General features: G+C 31.1%; 1 protein-coding gene across 4 annotated transcripts in view; it reads right to left on the bottom strand.

Moving 5' to 3' along the window:
- The window catches only part of TyrR (Tyramine receptor), a 323,171-nt gene that overhangs the window by 9,582 nt on the left and 298,293 nt on the right, over positions 1–15,296 (bottom strand). For all 4 annotated transcript variants that reach the window (XM_075290670.1, XM_075290671.1, XM_075290669.1 and 1 more), the window contains one exon: positions 2,472–2,658. In XM_075290670.1, coding sequence (XP_075146785.1) covers positions 2,472–2,658 — 187 coding nt within the window. The remainder of the gene's footprint in view (positions 1–2,471; positions 2,659–15,296) is intronic.

Genomic DNA, 15,296 nt, shown 5'->3' with positions numbered 1-15,296 from the left:
ACTTCAGTGTTTATTTTCGCTTTGAACGGTATAAGAAAATTTTGTCCTATTATGCCGAAAAAATTTTTATTAGAAAAGTCTATTATTTTCCATTGCAAATTACCTTCACATTTTAATTCTTTTGGAAAAGGGGTTACAATTACGTATTTAATTTCTTTGGTACCGTTAAGGGTTCTATAAATCCATGGACTTTTTATTCTAGTCATTGGGTAATCTTCTTTGAGAATACCCTGTTTTAGAATGCTAGTGGTTGGCTACTGTTGAGTGATCCTCATCTAGCGGCTTTAGCTGCCTAAACTGAGTTAAAATGTCCTTTGGGGATAGACATAACTGCTCCTGATCCCACTGCTGAACTTGTTGTTGCGATTGTTGCTGCATTTGTAACTGTTGCTGGTTTATAATACTTTCTTGTCGCCTTATGACTTCTGCCATTTGTTGTATTCCATTTTCTTCACTCAAATTTCGATTTGAATCGAATTCTTCTTGCCTGGACATTTTGTTGGTATGTATTCTTCTTTTCTGCACTTTCGGCTCACAATATCAAATGTCTTTTTTTTGTTTTTTTTTTGTCTGTTATTTCACAGTGATGGTTTGGTTTAAAGCAATTTGTCACTTAAATTCTTATCTGTTGTTGTTGGTTTCTTATTTCATTGTTCACAGTTGAATATTTTAATTTAAAACCATTTGTAGTTGCTTTTTTATGAAAATTGTCAATCGGTTAGCCGGTATATGTTTTGTTTTTGTTTTTCAAGCTTTCAATCGTTTAGTCGGTATATATTTTTTATGGTTCTTTTCAATTAAATTCTTTGGAATTTAATTTCCGTGACTGCGCCAATTATGTTGAGGGTATTTCTCTTAGGAGAAAAAAATAAAACGACTTTGAAAACTTAAGTTTTCAATCTTTATTCATTAACTTGAATCTTAAGACTAACTTAAAAACGCTAATTGGTTTTTAATATATTATTGTTAGTAGCGATGAATTCGATGACGATGTTAATATCGTTCATTGATCCATCGCCCTATTTAAATATTTTTGCATTATTATGCTGACATCGTTATTTTTGCCAGCTACAATAGGGTGGGAAGTACACATACGGATGTGAGGGTACGTAACTCGCGCGGCACCCATTTTGCACAGAGCTTCCGCATATACAAATATTGATGAATGACATGGCCAACACGTTCCTTTGATATCTTTAAGGCCTCTCCTATCTCGATCAACTTCATTTTACGGTCATTCAAAATCATTTTGTGGATTTTTTTAACGTTTTCGTCGGTAACCACCTCTTTCGGGCGTCCACTGCGTTCACCGTCCTCCGTGCTCATTTCACCACGCTTGAATTTTACATACAAATCATTTATTGTTGATTTCCCTGGGGCAGAGTCCGGAAACTCCACCGTATTTTTTCCCCTTCAGAAAACAGTATTTTATCAAAACACGAAATTCCTTTTTTTCAATTTTTTTCACAATAACAAAAGTTGCTTCACAAAAGACGCTCTATCTCACAAACTAATTGACTTACAGACGTCAAATTTTGACACGAATCATTTGAAGGTTGGTACTATATAAAAATAATATGCATTTAATACTATCGACGCCATATATGTGTCAGACCGGGGACTTATCAGCCAACCTGTTAGTATATGGTCTCCAACAAGCAAGCAAAAATTGGTCTACATCGGTCCATAATTATATATAGTCCCCATATAAACCAACCCCCAGGTTTGGCTTGCGGAGCCTCTTAGAGAAGATAATTTCATCCAATCCGGTTTAAATTTGGTACGTGATGTTAGTATATAGTCTCGAACAACCATGCAAAAATTGGTTCATATTGGTTCATATCGGTTCATAATTATATATAGCCCCCATATAAACCGTTCCCCTGATTTGGTTTTGGAGCCTCTTGAGGAGCAAATTTCATCCGATTAAGCTGAAATTTGGTACATTGTGCTAGTATAAGGCCTCTAACAACCATGCCTAATTAGGTCCGGAAAGTATTTGCACAACCCAAGTAATTCGATTGTGGATGACAATCTTTTGTAGAAGTCTCTACGCAATCCATGGTGGAGGGTACATAAGATTCGGCCTGGCCGAACTTACGGCCGTATATACTTGTTATTTATTATTAAAGCAAATATTTTAGATTCCAAAGAAGACTTTGTTTTTCTAAAATTTCGTTCCTCAGAAAAGAAAACTCTTGTTTCAGAAACTCTTTTTTCAGTGTACAAAGCACTCTCGTTTGTTGACAGTAGTCAGCATGCCCACAATTTTCCCCTATGTGTGTAATATTTGTCACAACAGAATTCGATATAGTTTCAAACTTCTGCCCATTTCACAAATCTGCCTAAAAAGCCATAGTTTACAAGAAAATAAAACGTCATAGGATTATGACTTATATACTGATTTTCAATCTTACAAATATCTTTCACCCATCTTAATGTACGTTTCCTTTCGAAACTTCAATACGTACCTTAACATTGTGTATACTAATATCGGTCATATTATCATGTCGTGTTGCTACCACACATGAAATTCTTGCATAGACATAAATCATCACTGCCATGGGTATGAAGAAGGATCCCATGGCCGAGAATATCACATATCCTTCGTTCTGGTTGTAGCGGCATTCATTCAAATCACGACGTCCTGGTTCATACCTGAAAGAGAATAGAAAAATATGAAAAACATCATCATCATCATCATCATCATCATTGTTGCATTATCATCATCGTTGTCTTAGTTTAATCTCCTTAGACAAACAAGCATAACTTCACAAAAGACAGGTATCATGGATTACATCCTCTTATTAATATGCTCTACCAAAAACTATGCCAATTTCTTATTGAGACCTATATCTGGGTGCGTGTGTGTGTGTTTTTTTTTGTTGGTTTCCATTCTCATTATTCCTTATTTAAGGAAATGAAATATATAAAGAAACAAACTTAATATTCCGATGCGGATATAAAAGAAACAAATCTCATTTAAGTTTATGTTAATATCATAAATACACAAATGATTGGAATATTTTGATAGGATTAGTCTCGCAGTGGTATGATAGAAAAGAGTTAATATACTGTGATATTAAACGGAAACATGGAATTTATAACGAAATATATTGTCGAAGGAAACAAAGAAACTCAGTTGGTTTATAACTGGTAAAATATTAAATATAGTTCTATAAATATAAATGAGTTGGGGTTGTACTGTGTAAGTTGCCACCAGCCACTAGTTGGGAAGACGATCAAAAATCTTGTAAAAATTTTATTTCTTTAGAAAATTTTATTTCTATTATTTCTATTAAAAAAAAAAAAATGTTGTCAAAATTTTATTTCTATAGGAAATTTTGTCAAAATTTTATTTCTATAGGAATTTTGACAAAATTTTATTTCTATAGAGAATTTTGTCAAAATTTTATTTCATAGAAAAATTTCTCAAAATTTTATTTCTTATTTATTTTCTCAAAATTTTATGTCTATAAATTTTTCTTTCAAAATTTTATATCTATAAAAAATTTTGTGAAAATTTTATATCTATGAAAAATTTTATGAAAATTTTATTTCTATAGAAAAATTTGTTCCTATAGCAAATTTTGTCAAAATTATAGAAAACTTTGGTAATATTTTATGTCTATACACAATCGTGTAAACTTTTTATGTCTATACACAATCGTGTAAACTTTTTGTGTCTATACAAATTTTTGTAAAAATTTTATTACTATAAAAAATGTGGTAAATTTTTATTTCTACAGAAAATTTTGTCAAAAGTTTATTTCTACAAGAAATTTTGTCAACAATTTTTTCAGAGAATTTTTTTAAAATTTTATTTCTATAGATTTTTTTTTTTAAATTTTATTTCTATAGAAATTTTGTCAAAATTTTATTTCTATAGGAATTTTGTCAAAATTTTATTTCTATAGAGAATTTTGTCAAAATTTTATTAATATAAAAAATTTTGTCAAATTTTTATTCCTATAAAAACTGTTGTCAAAATTTTATTTCAATAGAAAATTTGGTCGAACATTTTTTTAATAGAAAATTTTGTCAAAATTTTATTTCTATGGAAAATTTTTTCAAAATTTATACATATAGAAAATTTTGTAAAATTTTATTTATAGAAAATTTTGTCAAAATTTTTTTATAGAAAATGTTGTCAAATTTTTTTTTATAGAAAATTTTGTCAAAATTTTATTTCTATAGAAGATTTTGTCAAAATTTTATTTCATATATAGAAAATTTTGCCAAAATTTTTTTATAGAAAATTTTGTCAAAATTTTTTTTTATAGAAAATTTTGTCAAAATTTTATTTCTTTAGAAAAGTTTGTCAAAATTTTATTTCTATAGAAGATTTTGTCAACATTTTATTTCTATAGGAAATTTTGTCAAAATTTTATTTCTATAGGAAATTTTGTCAAAATTATATTCTAATGAGTTGACGTACAATCTTCTATGATCGTAGTCATAAGGAAAAACATCTGTGATATTTTAATTTAGTTTTGTAATTATTTTTGAAATTATTTTAAATATTTGTTTAATGTCGTGGTGTTCCTGTGCCGTTGCTTTTTACAATTTAAAATTAATTTTAAAAAATATGACAAAAGACTAAATATTTCAATAAAAAATTCATCCCAGAGGAAGTTGGAAATCACCAACGAAACGTTGGATGTAAATATGAAATAAAGTCTTTTTATTTGCATATTGAGAGACCTTGAAAGCCCATTTTAGAACAGATCTAAAACTAACCAAAGAGAATTTTGTCAAAATTTTATTTCTATAGAAAAATTTGTTCCTATAGAAAATTTTGTCAAAATTATAGAAAATTTTGGTAACATTTTATGTCTATACACAATCTTGTAAACTTTTTATATCTATAAAAATTTTGGTAAAATTTTATTTCTACAGAAAATTTTGTCAAAAGTTTATTTCTACAAAAAATTTTGTCAAATTTTTTTTCAGAGATTTTTTTTTAAATTTTATTTCTATCGAAATTTTGTTAAAATTTTATTTCTATAGAAAATTTTGTCAAAATTTTATTCCTATAGAAATTTTTGTCCAAATTTATTTCTATAGAAAATCTTGTCCAAATTTTATTTCTATATAATATTTTGGCAATATTTTTTTTTTCTATAGAAAATTTTGTCAACCTTTATGTCTGTACAAAATTTTGTCAAAGTTTTATTTCTATACAAAATTTTGTTAAAATTTTATTTCTGTAGAGAATTTTGTCAAAATTTTATTTCAAAAGAAAATTTTGTAAAAATTTTATTTCTATAGAAAATTGTGCCAAAATTTTGTTTCTATACAAAATATTGTCAAAATTTTATTTCTATATACAATTTTGCCAAAATTTTATTTCTATAGAAAATTTTTTCAACCTTTATGTCTGTTCCAAATTTGGCAGAGTTTTATTTCTATACAAAATTTTGTCAAAATTTTATTTCTGTAGAGAATTTTGTCAAACTTTTATTTCAAAAGAAAATTTTGAAAAAATTTTATTTATATAGAAAATTTTGTAAAAATTTTATTTCTATACAAAATTTTATTAAAATTTTATTTCTGTAGAAAATTTTGTCCAAATTTTATTTCTATATAATATTTTGTCAAAATTTTATTTCGTTTTGTTTTGTTATTGTTGGTTTTGTTCTTTAATGATTGTAGTTGTTTTTTTTTTTATTTCAGCTTAAAACCATGCATTGACTAAACTACAAGTGTAGCTTAACCAACAGAGGAAAAGAATGTTTGTCAAATATATTTAGGCAAAGCCCTATAGACTGCAAGATGGTTGGATGGACGCACGTTTCGGAATTACCACATTCCTCATCAGCATCCTATAGAAGAGGAAGCACGCTCAAAATAAACCCAGCCAACTGCACTCAAATCGATGATTTGACGGTGGCAAAGGAAAAGAGATATGTTTGTACGAATTTATTTCGGCATAAGCCGGAATAAATGGACTGAATAAATGGACTAAGTGAGCCTGATCCATCGTGCTGCCATCTAACCTAACCTGAGATCAAAACAACAAATATGATTAAAGTACAAACCCACAATAAAACAAGTAAGGAAAGTCTAAAGTCGGGCGGGGCCGACTATATTATACCACCACTTTGTAGATCTAAATTTTCGTTACCATATCACATCCTTCAAATATGTTGGGGGCTATATATAAAGGTTTGTCCCAAATACATACATTTAAATATCACTCGATCTGGACAGAATTTGATAGACTTCTACAAAATCTATAGATTCAAAATTTAAGTCGGCTAATGCACTGGGATGGAACACAATGTTAGTAAAAAACAAGTAAGTAAAGTCTAAAGTCGGGCGGAGCCGACTATATTATACACTTCACCACTATGTAGACTCTCAACTACTTCAAATTTGCTGGGGGCTATATAAAGGTTTGCATTTCCAGATACAAATACTTTTAATGGAAACAATTTTTTGTACTTTTACAAAAACTCTAGAATTACAATTTAAATCGGCTAACGCCCTGGGATGAAACACAATGTTAACATAGTAAAAAAATATGGGAAATATGAAGCGAGAGAAATTTTAATGCAATTATACAAAAGAGCATTTATGATTTATCAGGTGATACATATGTATTCGAGATATAGGGCAATATTAGTAATATTTACAATTTTTGATACTTAGCAGTGGCGACTTTACAGGGATATTGGTTAGATATATGTTCAAGTGTGGGTTGTGATATATTATTTGGTCAAGTCGGGCGACTTGGAGCCTTATTTAAAATGCAACCGTTCTGTGGAAATTCAGGCACTACAGTGTTTAGGATATGACTAAGATATGGGGAAATCATCACAGAATTTAGTGTCAAGGGTGGGCATTTTGGCCATATTTGTATAAACCGGAAAAACAAATATATGGAGGCTTTATCTAAATCTGAACCAAATTAGATCAAACTTGACACACTTAAATATCATATTAGATATATTCTCTGTGGAAACTATCCAGTCAATTGGAGGAAAATCTCATTGAAAATGGGTCTAAAATATGAAACAGTCTTCCATATTTTCCCAACTCTGGTGTACGTATATATGGGAGCTTTATATAATTTGAACCGATCGTGACTAAATTTGACATGTATAGTTAGGATAATAATTCTGCAATCTCTGCAAAATTTCACGTAAATGGAGTATAACTATAGCTTCCGTGATCATATGAGTCTAAATCGGCCGAAAGATATATATATATATATATATATATATATATATATATATATATATATATATATATATATATATATATATATATATATATATATATATATATATATATATATATATATATATATATATATATATATATATATATATATATATATATACATATATATATATATATATGGGAGCTATATCTAAATCTGAACCGATTTCAACCAAATTTGGTACATTACCGATACTATTAAACGTACTCCTTGTGCAAAATTTGAAGCAATTCTGGGCAAAATCTGCCTTTTGAGGCCATATAAGTCCAAATCGGACGAAAGATATATATGGGAGCTATATCTAAATCTGAACCGATTTTAACCAAATTTGGCACACATAACGACACCGTTAAACGTACCTCTCGTGCAAAAGTTGAAGCAAGTCAGGGCAAAACTCTAGCTTTTGAGGCCATATAAGTGCAAATCGGACAAAAGCTATATATGTGAGCTATATTTAAATCTGAACCGATTTCAATCAAATTTAGCAAGCATTGGTAGAATGTCAATTCTACTCCCTGTGCAAAATTTCACGAAAATCGGTTGTAAACTTTGGCCTCTGTTGCCATATGAGTCTAAATCGGACGAAAGATATATATGGGAGCTATATCTAAATCTGAACCGATTTGTCTGATATTTTGCAAGTTTTTCAAGACTCATAAAATATTCGGATGAACGGAATTTGAAAAACATCGGTTAATAAACACGCCAATTATGACCAGATCGGGGATAAATATATATGACAGCTATATCTAAATCTGAACCGATTTTTTCCAAAATCAATAGCGAATGTCTTTGTTCCAAAAAACACCCCTATGCCAAATTTGAAGACGATCGGACTTAAACTGCGATCTGTACTTTGCGCACAAAAATACATGAACATACAGACGGACATCGCTAAATCGACTAAATATGGGAAACATTTAAATCTGATGCAATTTTAAGGAAAAGTTTATTTATGATTTATCGCTCGATATATATGTATTAGAAGTTTAGGAAAATTAGAGTCATTTTTACAACTTTTCGAATAAGCAGTGGCGATTTTACAAGGGAAATGTTGGTATTTTGACCATTTTTGTCGAAATCACAAAAACATATATATGGGAGCTATATCTAAATCTGAACCGATTTCAACCAAATTTGGCACGCATAGCAACAATGCTAGTTCTACTCCCTGTGCAAAATTTCAACTAAATCGGAGGAAAAAATTGGCCTCTGTGGCCATATGAGTGTAAATCGGGCGAAAGCTATACATGGGAACTATATCTAAATCTGAACCGATTTCAACCAAGTTTGGAACGCATATCTATAATTCTAATTCTACTCCCTGTGCAAAATTTCAACCAAATTGGGGTAAAACTCTGGCTTCTGGGCCATATAAGTCCATATCGGGCGAAATATATATATATGGGAGCTATATCTAAATCTGAACCGATTTCTTCCAATAGGGATCTATTCTCATCCAAAACACATACTTGTGCCAAATTTAAAGTCGATTGGACTAAAACTGCGACCAAGACTTTGATTACAGAAATGTGTTCACGGACAGACGGACATCGCTATATCGACTCAAGAGCCCACCCTGAGCATTTTTGCCATACACCATGTGTCTATCTCGTCTCCTTCTGGGTGTTGCAAACATATGCACTAACTTATAATACCCTGTTCCACAGTGTGGCGCAGGGTATAAAAAGAAATCACGAATGAAGTAAGAGGAAGCACGCTCAAAATAAACCCAGCCAACTGCACTCAAATCGATGATTTGATGTTGGCAAAGGAAAAGATAAATTTTTGTATGAATTTATTTCGGCATAAGCCTGCTATCATAAACCTTTTTTCGGAATGTTCAAGTGTGGTTCACCATGGGTTTAGTGAACTGCCAGAATTTATTCTGATAATAGGTTGATAGTTTTGCTGCAAGTAGAGGATGCTGATGAGGAATGTGGTCATTCCGAAACGTGCCTCCGTCCAACCATCTTGCAGTCTATAGGGCTTTGCCCAACTAAATTTGACAAACATTCTTATCCTCTGTTGGTTAAGCTACTCTTGTAGTTTAGTCAACACAATGGTTTTAAAGCTGAGATCAAAACAACAAATAAATTTGTAATTTGTCAAAATTTTATTTCTATAGAAAAATTTTTTAACATTTTATTTCTATAGAAAATTTTGTCAAAATTTAATTTCAATAGAAAATTTGGTCGAATTTTTTTAATAGAAAATTTTGTAAAAATTTTATTTCTATAGAAAATTTTGTCCAAATTTATTTCTATAGAAAGTTTTGCCAAATTTTATTTCTTTATAATGTTTTAGAAAATTTTGTCAACCTTTATGTCTGTATAGAATTTTGTCAAAGTTTTATTTCTATACCAAATTTTGTCAAAATTTTATTTCTGTATAGAAATTTGTTAAAATTTTATTTCAAAAGAAATTTTTGTAAAAATTTTATTTTTATAGAAAATGTTCTCAACATTTTATTTCTGTACAACATTTTGTCAAAGTTTTATTTCTTTTTAAAATTTTGGCAAAATTTTATTTCTATAGAAAATTTTGTCAAAATTTTATCTCCATAGAAAATTTTGTCAAAATTTTATTTTGTTAAAATTTTATTTCTATAGAAAAATGTGTCAACATTTTATTTCTATAGAAAATTTTGTCTAAATTTAATTTTTATAAAAAATTTTATCAAAAAAAATTTTCCAAATTTTATTTTTATATAATATCAATATTTTTTTTTTCGATAGAAAATTTTATTTCTGTACAACATTTTGTCAAAGTTTTATTTCTTTTTAAAATTTTGGCAAAATTTTATTTCTATAGAAAATTTTGTCAAAATTTTATCTCCATAGAAAATTTTGTCAAAATTTTATTTTGTTAAAATTTTATTTCTATAGAAAAATGTGTCAACATTTTATTTCTGTAGAATTTTTCTAAATTTAATTTTTATAAAAAATTTTATCAAACAAATTTTTCCAAATTTTATTTTTATATAATATCAATATTTTTTTTTTCGATAGAAAATTTTCTCAACATTTTATTTCTATAGAAAATTTTGTCAACCTTTATGTCTGTACAGAATTTTGTCAAAATTTTATTTCTATACAAAATTTTATCAGAATTTTATTTCCATATAAAACTTTAGGAAAGTTTTATTTCTGTGGAAAATGTTGTCAAACTTTTTATTTCTATAGAAAATCTTGTCAAATTTTTATTTCTATAGCAATTTTGTCAAAATTTTATTCCTATAGCAAATGTCGTCATAATTTTATTTCTATACAAAATTTTGTCACTATTTTGTTTCTATAGAAAATTTTGTCAAAATGTAAATTTACAATAGTGTACTTAGACTTTAAATTTCAAGCAAATAGGATGAAAATTGTAGCGTGACTACAACAGCTATACAGACGGACATCGTTAGGTTGTCTTAGAATTTCTCCCTGATCTAGAATATACATATACTTTATGAAGTAGAAAACGACATTTCGATGTGATACAAACGGAATGACAAACTTATTATACGTTTATCTCTATCCTTTAACAATAACAAACTGAATTTTTCAGAAAAAAAAACTTTTCCCATTCCATATGACTACAAGATATTGGATAAATGTTAACAACTTTAATCAATTGTTGACTATAAGACAAATAGTCCGTTTTTCATAGTCTTGGAATATCCCAAAATGTCTGGTTCGCATAAATACTTGTTTCTATAACAACAACAATAATTTTCATTAAAAATATTAAGATAAGAATTAATTGCCACAAAAATCCTCAACAAACATATTAATCCCCTTTATCAACGAATTTCATTGTCCCATTGATTGAGTGTAGGAAAGGTTTAGTTTAACCGAATCTTTGGGACTATTTTGACAATGCTGATATATATTATTAAAATGGGACAAGGGCTTCACGAAAAGGATAAGGGCATAAGAGGAAGGGTCCATGACAACATTTAAAACACCTTTGAAAATTCCATCTTTATTTTTTTATGTTTTTTTTTCAACACATCCCTCTGACAACAGTTTTGCGTTGCGGAGATTTCCTTTCGGCAACACATTTGTCATTTGTGTCAATTCTCCTGGGTTACCTTAAAAGTATGGCTGTGAGATTTATATTTTTCTCGATGGATGTATAATCAAAAGAACCGTTTTTGCGTTGCTCTTTTATTACGCATTGCTTATTTAAGAAAGTGAAAATTACATCGTTTTTCCTTCTGCCCTTCAGTTAATCAAGAGTTTAATGCAGTGAAAACGGAAATTTCATGATTAGCTTTAGAGAGAGAGGTATGATTTATGAAAATTTAGTTATAGATCTTCTCAAAGAAATTTATTTTTCTTAAGATATCCTGTTCTATTTGGATTGTCATGATATAAGTATTAAAGTCAGGAAAACACTCGAGTCGCTCAGAAATAAAGTAGATATTATTGATGTAGGTCGGATGGTATTGCAAATGAGCCATATCGGACCACGTTTACGTATAGCCCCCAGATTTAGCTTGCGGAGGCTCTAGGAAGACCAAATTTCATCAGATGTGATTGAAATGTTTAGGTGGTGTTAGTATATGGCCCCCCAACAATCATGCAAAAATTGGTCTATATCGGTCCATAATTATATATAGCCCCCATATAAAGCGATCTCCAGATTTAGCTTGGGGAACCTCTCGAAGGAGAAACTTCATCCAATCCGGTTGAAATTCTGTACTTGGTGTAAGTATATGATTTCTAGCAATCATGCAAAAATTGGTCCATATCGGTTCATATTTATATATAGCCCCCATATAAACCGATTCCCAGATTTGACTTGGGACCTCTGAAAGGAGCAAATTTCATCCGATCCGGTTGAAATTTCGTATTTAGTGTAAGTATTTGATTTCTAGCAATCATGCAAAAATTGGTCCATATCGGTTCATAATTATATATAGCCCCCATATAAGTCAATCCCAAGATTTGACCTCCGTAGCCTCTTGGAGGAGCAAATTTCATTGGAGTCGGTTGAAATTTTGTACGTTGTATTTGTATATGGCCACTGACAACCATGCAAAAATTGATCTATAGCGGTGCCAACCCCAACATTCAATGAACATTTCAAGCAAATCGCATAATTTTGTTCCAAGTTTCAAAAAGTAGGGCAAGGGGGAGGTCCCCCTCCCCATCCACATATGAAATCATCGGGTACCCCATATTAATTCCATAACCTCACCACATGTTCTTTGTAAATCTCAGATAATTTAGAGAATTTTAGTTTTTTCACTGTACTTAAAAAAAAAGTCGAACAAAGGGGAGGCCCCCCTCTGCCACCAAATATCGAAATAAAAAGTAGCGGATCTTTGTCTAGATGCCAACCCCAATCTTCAATGAAAATGAAATGAAAATGAAAAAAAAATCAAGTAAATGGGTCAACTTTGGTCCAATTTTCAAAAAGTCCGACGAAGGGGAGGTCCCCCTCCGCGACCAGGTGTCAAAAAATGAGGTAACCTATTTTAACCACATGAACGCCCCCTACGATTTCTGAAAGTTTCAAGTAAATCGGTTCAGCCGTTTCGGAGCCAACTCGGAACATACAAACAAACAAACAAATAAACAAACATAGATTGCATTTTACATATATAGATTTTATCAACATTTTGATTCTAGAGTGAATTTGTGAAGTACCAGATTTACCATTTATGGTAGAATTATACCAACTGTGGAAATCGTGGTCGCATGTCAAAATAATAGAGCCGTAAGTTGGCATTACTGGCAACACTAGGGTTGCCCAATCTCGCCAAATAGAAGATAACATACAGCGTTGCCACAATGAATTTTTATTTTGGACCAATATCTTTCCAAAATTGGACCAAAATTCGTACCAGCGGACCATTTTTATACCCTCCATCATAGGATGGGGGTATATTAACTTTGTCATTCCGTTTGTAACACATCGAAATATTGCTCTAAGACCCCATAAAGTATATATATTCTGGGTCGTGGTGAAATTCTGAGTCGATCTAAGCATGTCCGTCCGTCCGTCCGTCCGTCTGTTGAAATCACGCTAACTTCCGAACGAAACAAGCTACCGACTTGAAACTTGGCACAAGTAGTTGTTATCGATGTAGGTCGGATGGTATTGAAAATGGGCCATATCGGTCCACTTTTACGCATAGCCCCCATATAAAGGGACCCTCAGATTTGGCTTGTAGAGCCTCTAACAGAAGCATATTTCATCCGATCCGGCTGAAATTTGGTACATAGTGTTGGTATATGGTCTCTAACAACCATTCGAAAATTGGTCCATATCGGTCCACTTTTACGTATAGCCCCCATATAAACGGACCCCCAAATTTGGCTTGCGATTGCTCTAAGAGAAGAAATTTCATCCCATCCGGCTGAAATTTGGTACATGCTGTTAGTATATGGTCTCTACCAACCATGCAAAAATTGGTCCACATCGGTCCATAATTATATATAGCCCCCATATAAACCGATCCCCAGATTTGGCTTGCGGAGCCTAAAAGAGAAGCAAATTTCATCCGATCCGGCTGAAATTTGGTACATGATGTTGGTATATGGTCTCTAACAACCATGCAAAAATTGGTCCATATCGGTCCATATTTATATATAGCCCCCATATAAACCGATCCCCAGATTTGGCTTGTGGAGCCTCTAAGAGAAGCATATTTCATCCGATCCGGCTGAAATTTGGTACATGGTGTTGGTATATGGTCTCTAACAACCGTGCAAAAATTGGTCCACATCGGTCCATAATTATATATAGTCCCCATATAAACCGATCCCCAGATTTGGCTTGCGGAGCCTAAAAGATTAGCAAATTTCATCCGATCCGGCTAAAATTTGGTACATGATGTTGGTATATGGTCTCTAACAACCATGCAAAAATTGGTCCATATCGGTCCTTAATTATATATAGCCCCCATATAAACCGATCCCCAGATTTGGCTTGTAGAGCCTCTAACAGAAGCATATTTCATCCTATCCGGCTGAAATTTGTTATATGGTGTTGGTATATGGTCTCTAACGGCCACGCAAAAATTGGTCCACATCGGTCCATAATTATATATAGCCCCCATATAAACCGATCTCCAGATTTGGCTTGCAAAGCCTCAAAGAGAAGCAAATTGCATCCGATCCGGCTGAAATTTGGTACATGGTATTGGTATATGGTCTCTAACAACCATGCAAAAATTGGTCCACATCGGTCCATAATTATATAAAGCGCCCATATAAACCGATCCCCAGATTTGGGTTGCGGAGCCTCAAAGAGAAGCAAATTTCATCCGATCCGCCAGAAATTTGGTACATGATATTGGTATATGGTCTCTAACAACCATGCAAAAATTGGTCCATATCGGTCCTTAATTATATATAGCCCCCATATAAACCGATCCCCAGATTTGGCTTGCGAAGTCTCCAAGAGAAGCAACTTTCATCCAATCCGGTTGTAATTTGGAACATGGTGTTAGTATGATCTTTAACAACCGTGCCAGAATTGTTCCATATCGGTCCATAATTATATATAGCCCCCATATAAAGCGTTCTCCAGATTTGACCTCCGGAGCCTCTTGGAGGAGCAAAATGCATCCGATCCGGTTCAAATTAGGAACGTGGTGTTAGTATATGGTCGCTAACAACCATACCGAAATTGGTCCAATCACACAAAAATTGGTCCATATCGGTCCATAATCATGGTTGCCACTAGAGCCAAAAATAATCTACCAAAATTTTTTTCTATAGAAAATTTTGTCAAAATTTTATTTCTATAGAAAATTTTGTCAAAATTTTATTTCTAGAGAAAATGTTGTTAAAATATTATTCGGTTCATAATAAAATTTTCATCATTGTCAAAATTTTATTTCTATAGAAAATTTTGTCAAAATGTTATTTCTATAGAAAATTTTGTTCAAATTTTATTCGGTTCATAATCTACCAAGATTTTATTTCTATAGAAAATTTTGTCAAAAGTTTATTTCTATAGAAAATTTTGTTAAAATTTTATTTCTGTAGAAATTTTTTCAAAATTTTCTTTCTATAGAAAATTTTGTCATACAATTTAGAAGATGGTGTGAGGAGGTTTTAAG

This window comes from Haematobia irritans, chromosome 1 (genome assembly GCF_050003625.1).
Source record: "Haematobia irritans isolate KBUSLIRL chromosome 1, ASM5000362v1, whole genome shotgun sequence".
NCBI classification, from domain to species: domain Eukaryota; kingdom Metazoa; phylum Arthropoda; class Insecta; order Diptera; family Muscidae; genus Haematobia; species Haematobia irritans.
This window is presented reverse-complemented; position numbering and strand designations above follow the sequence as displayed.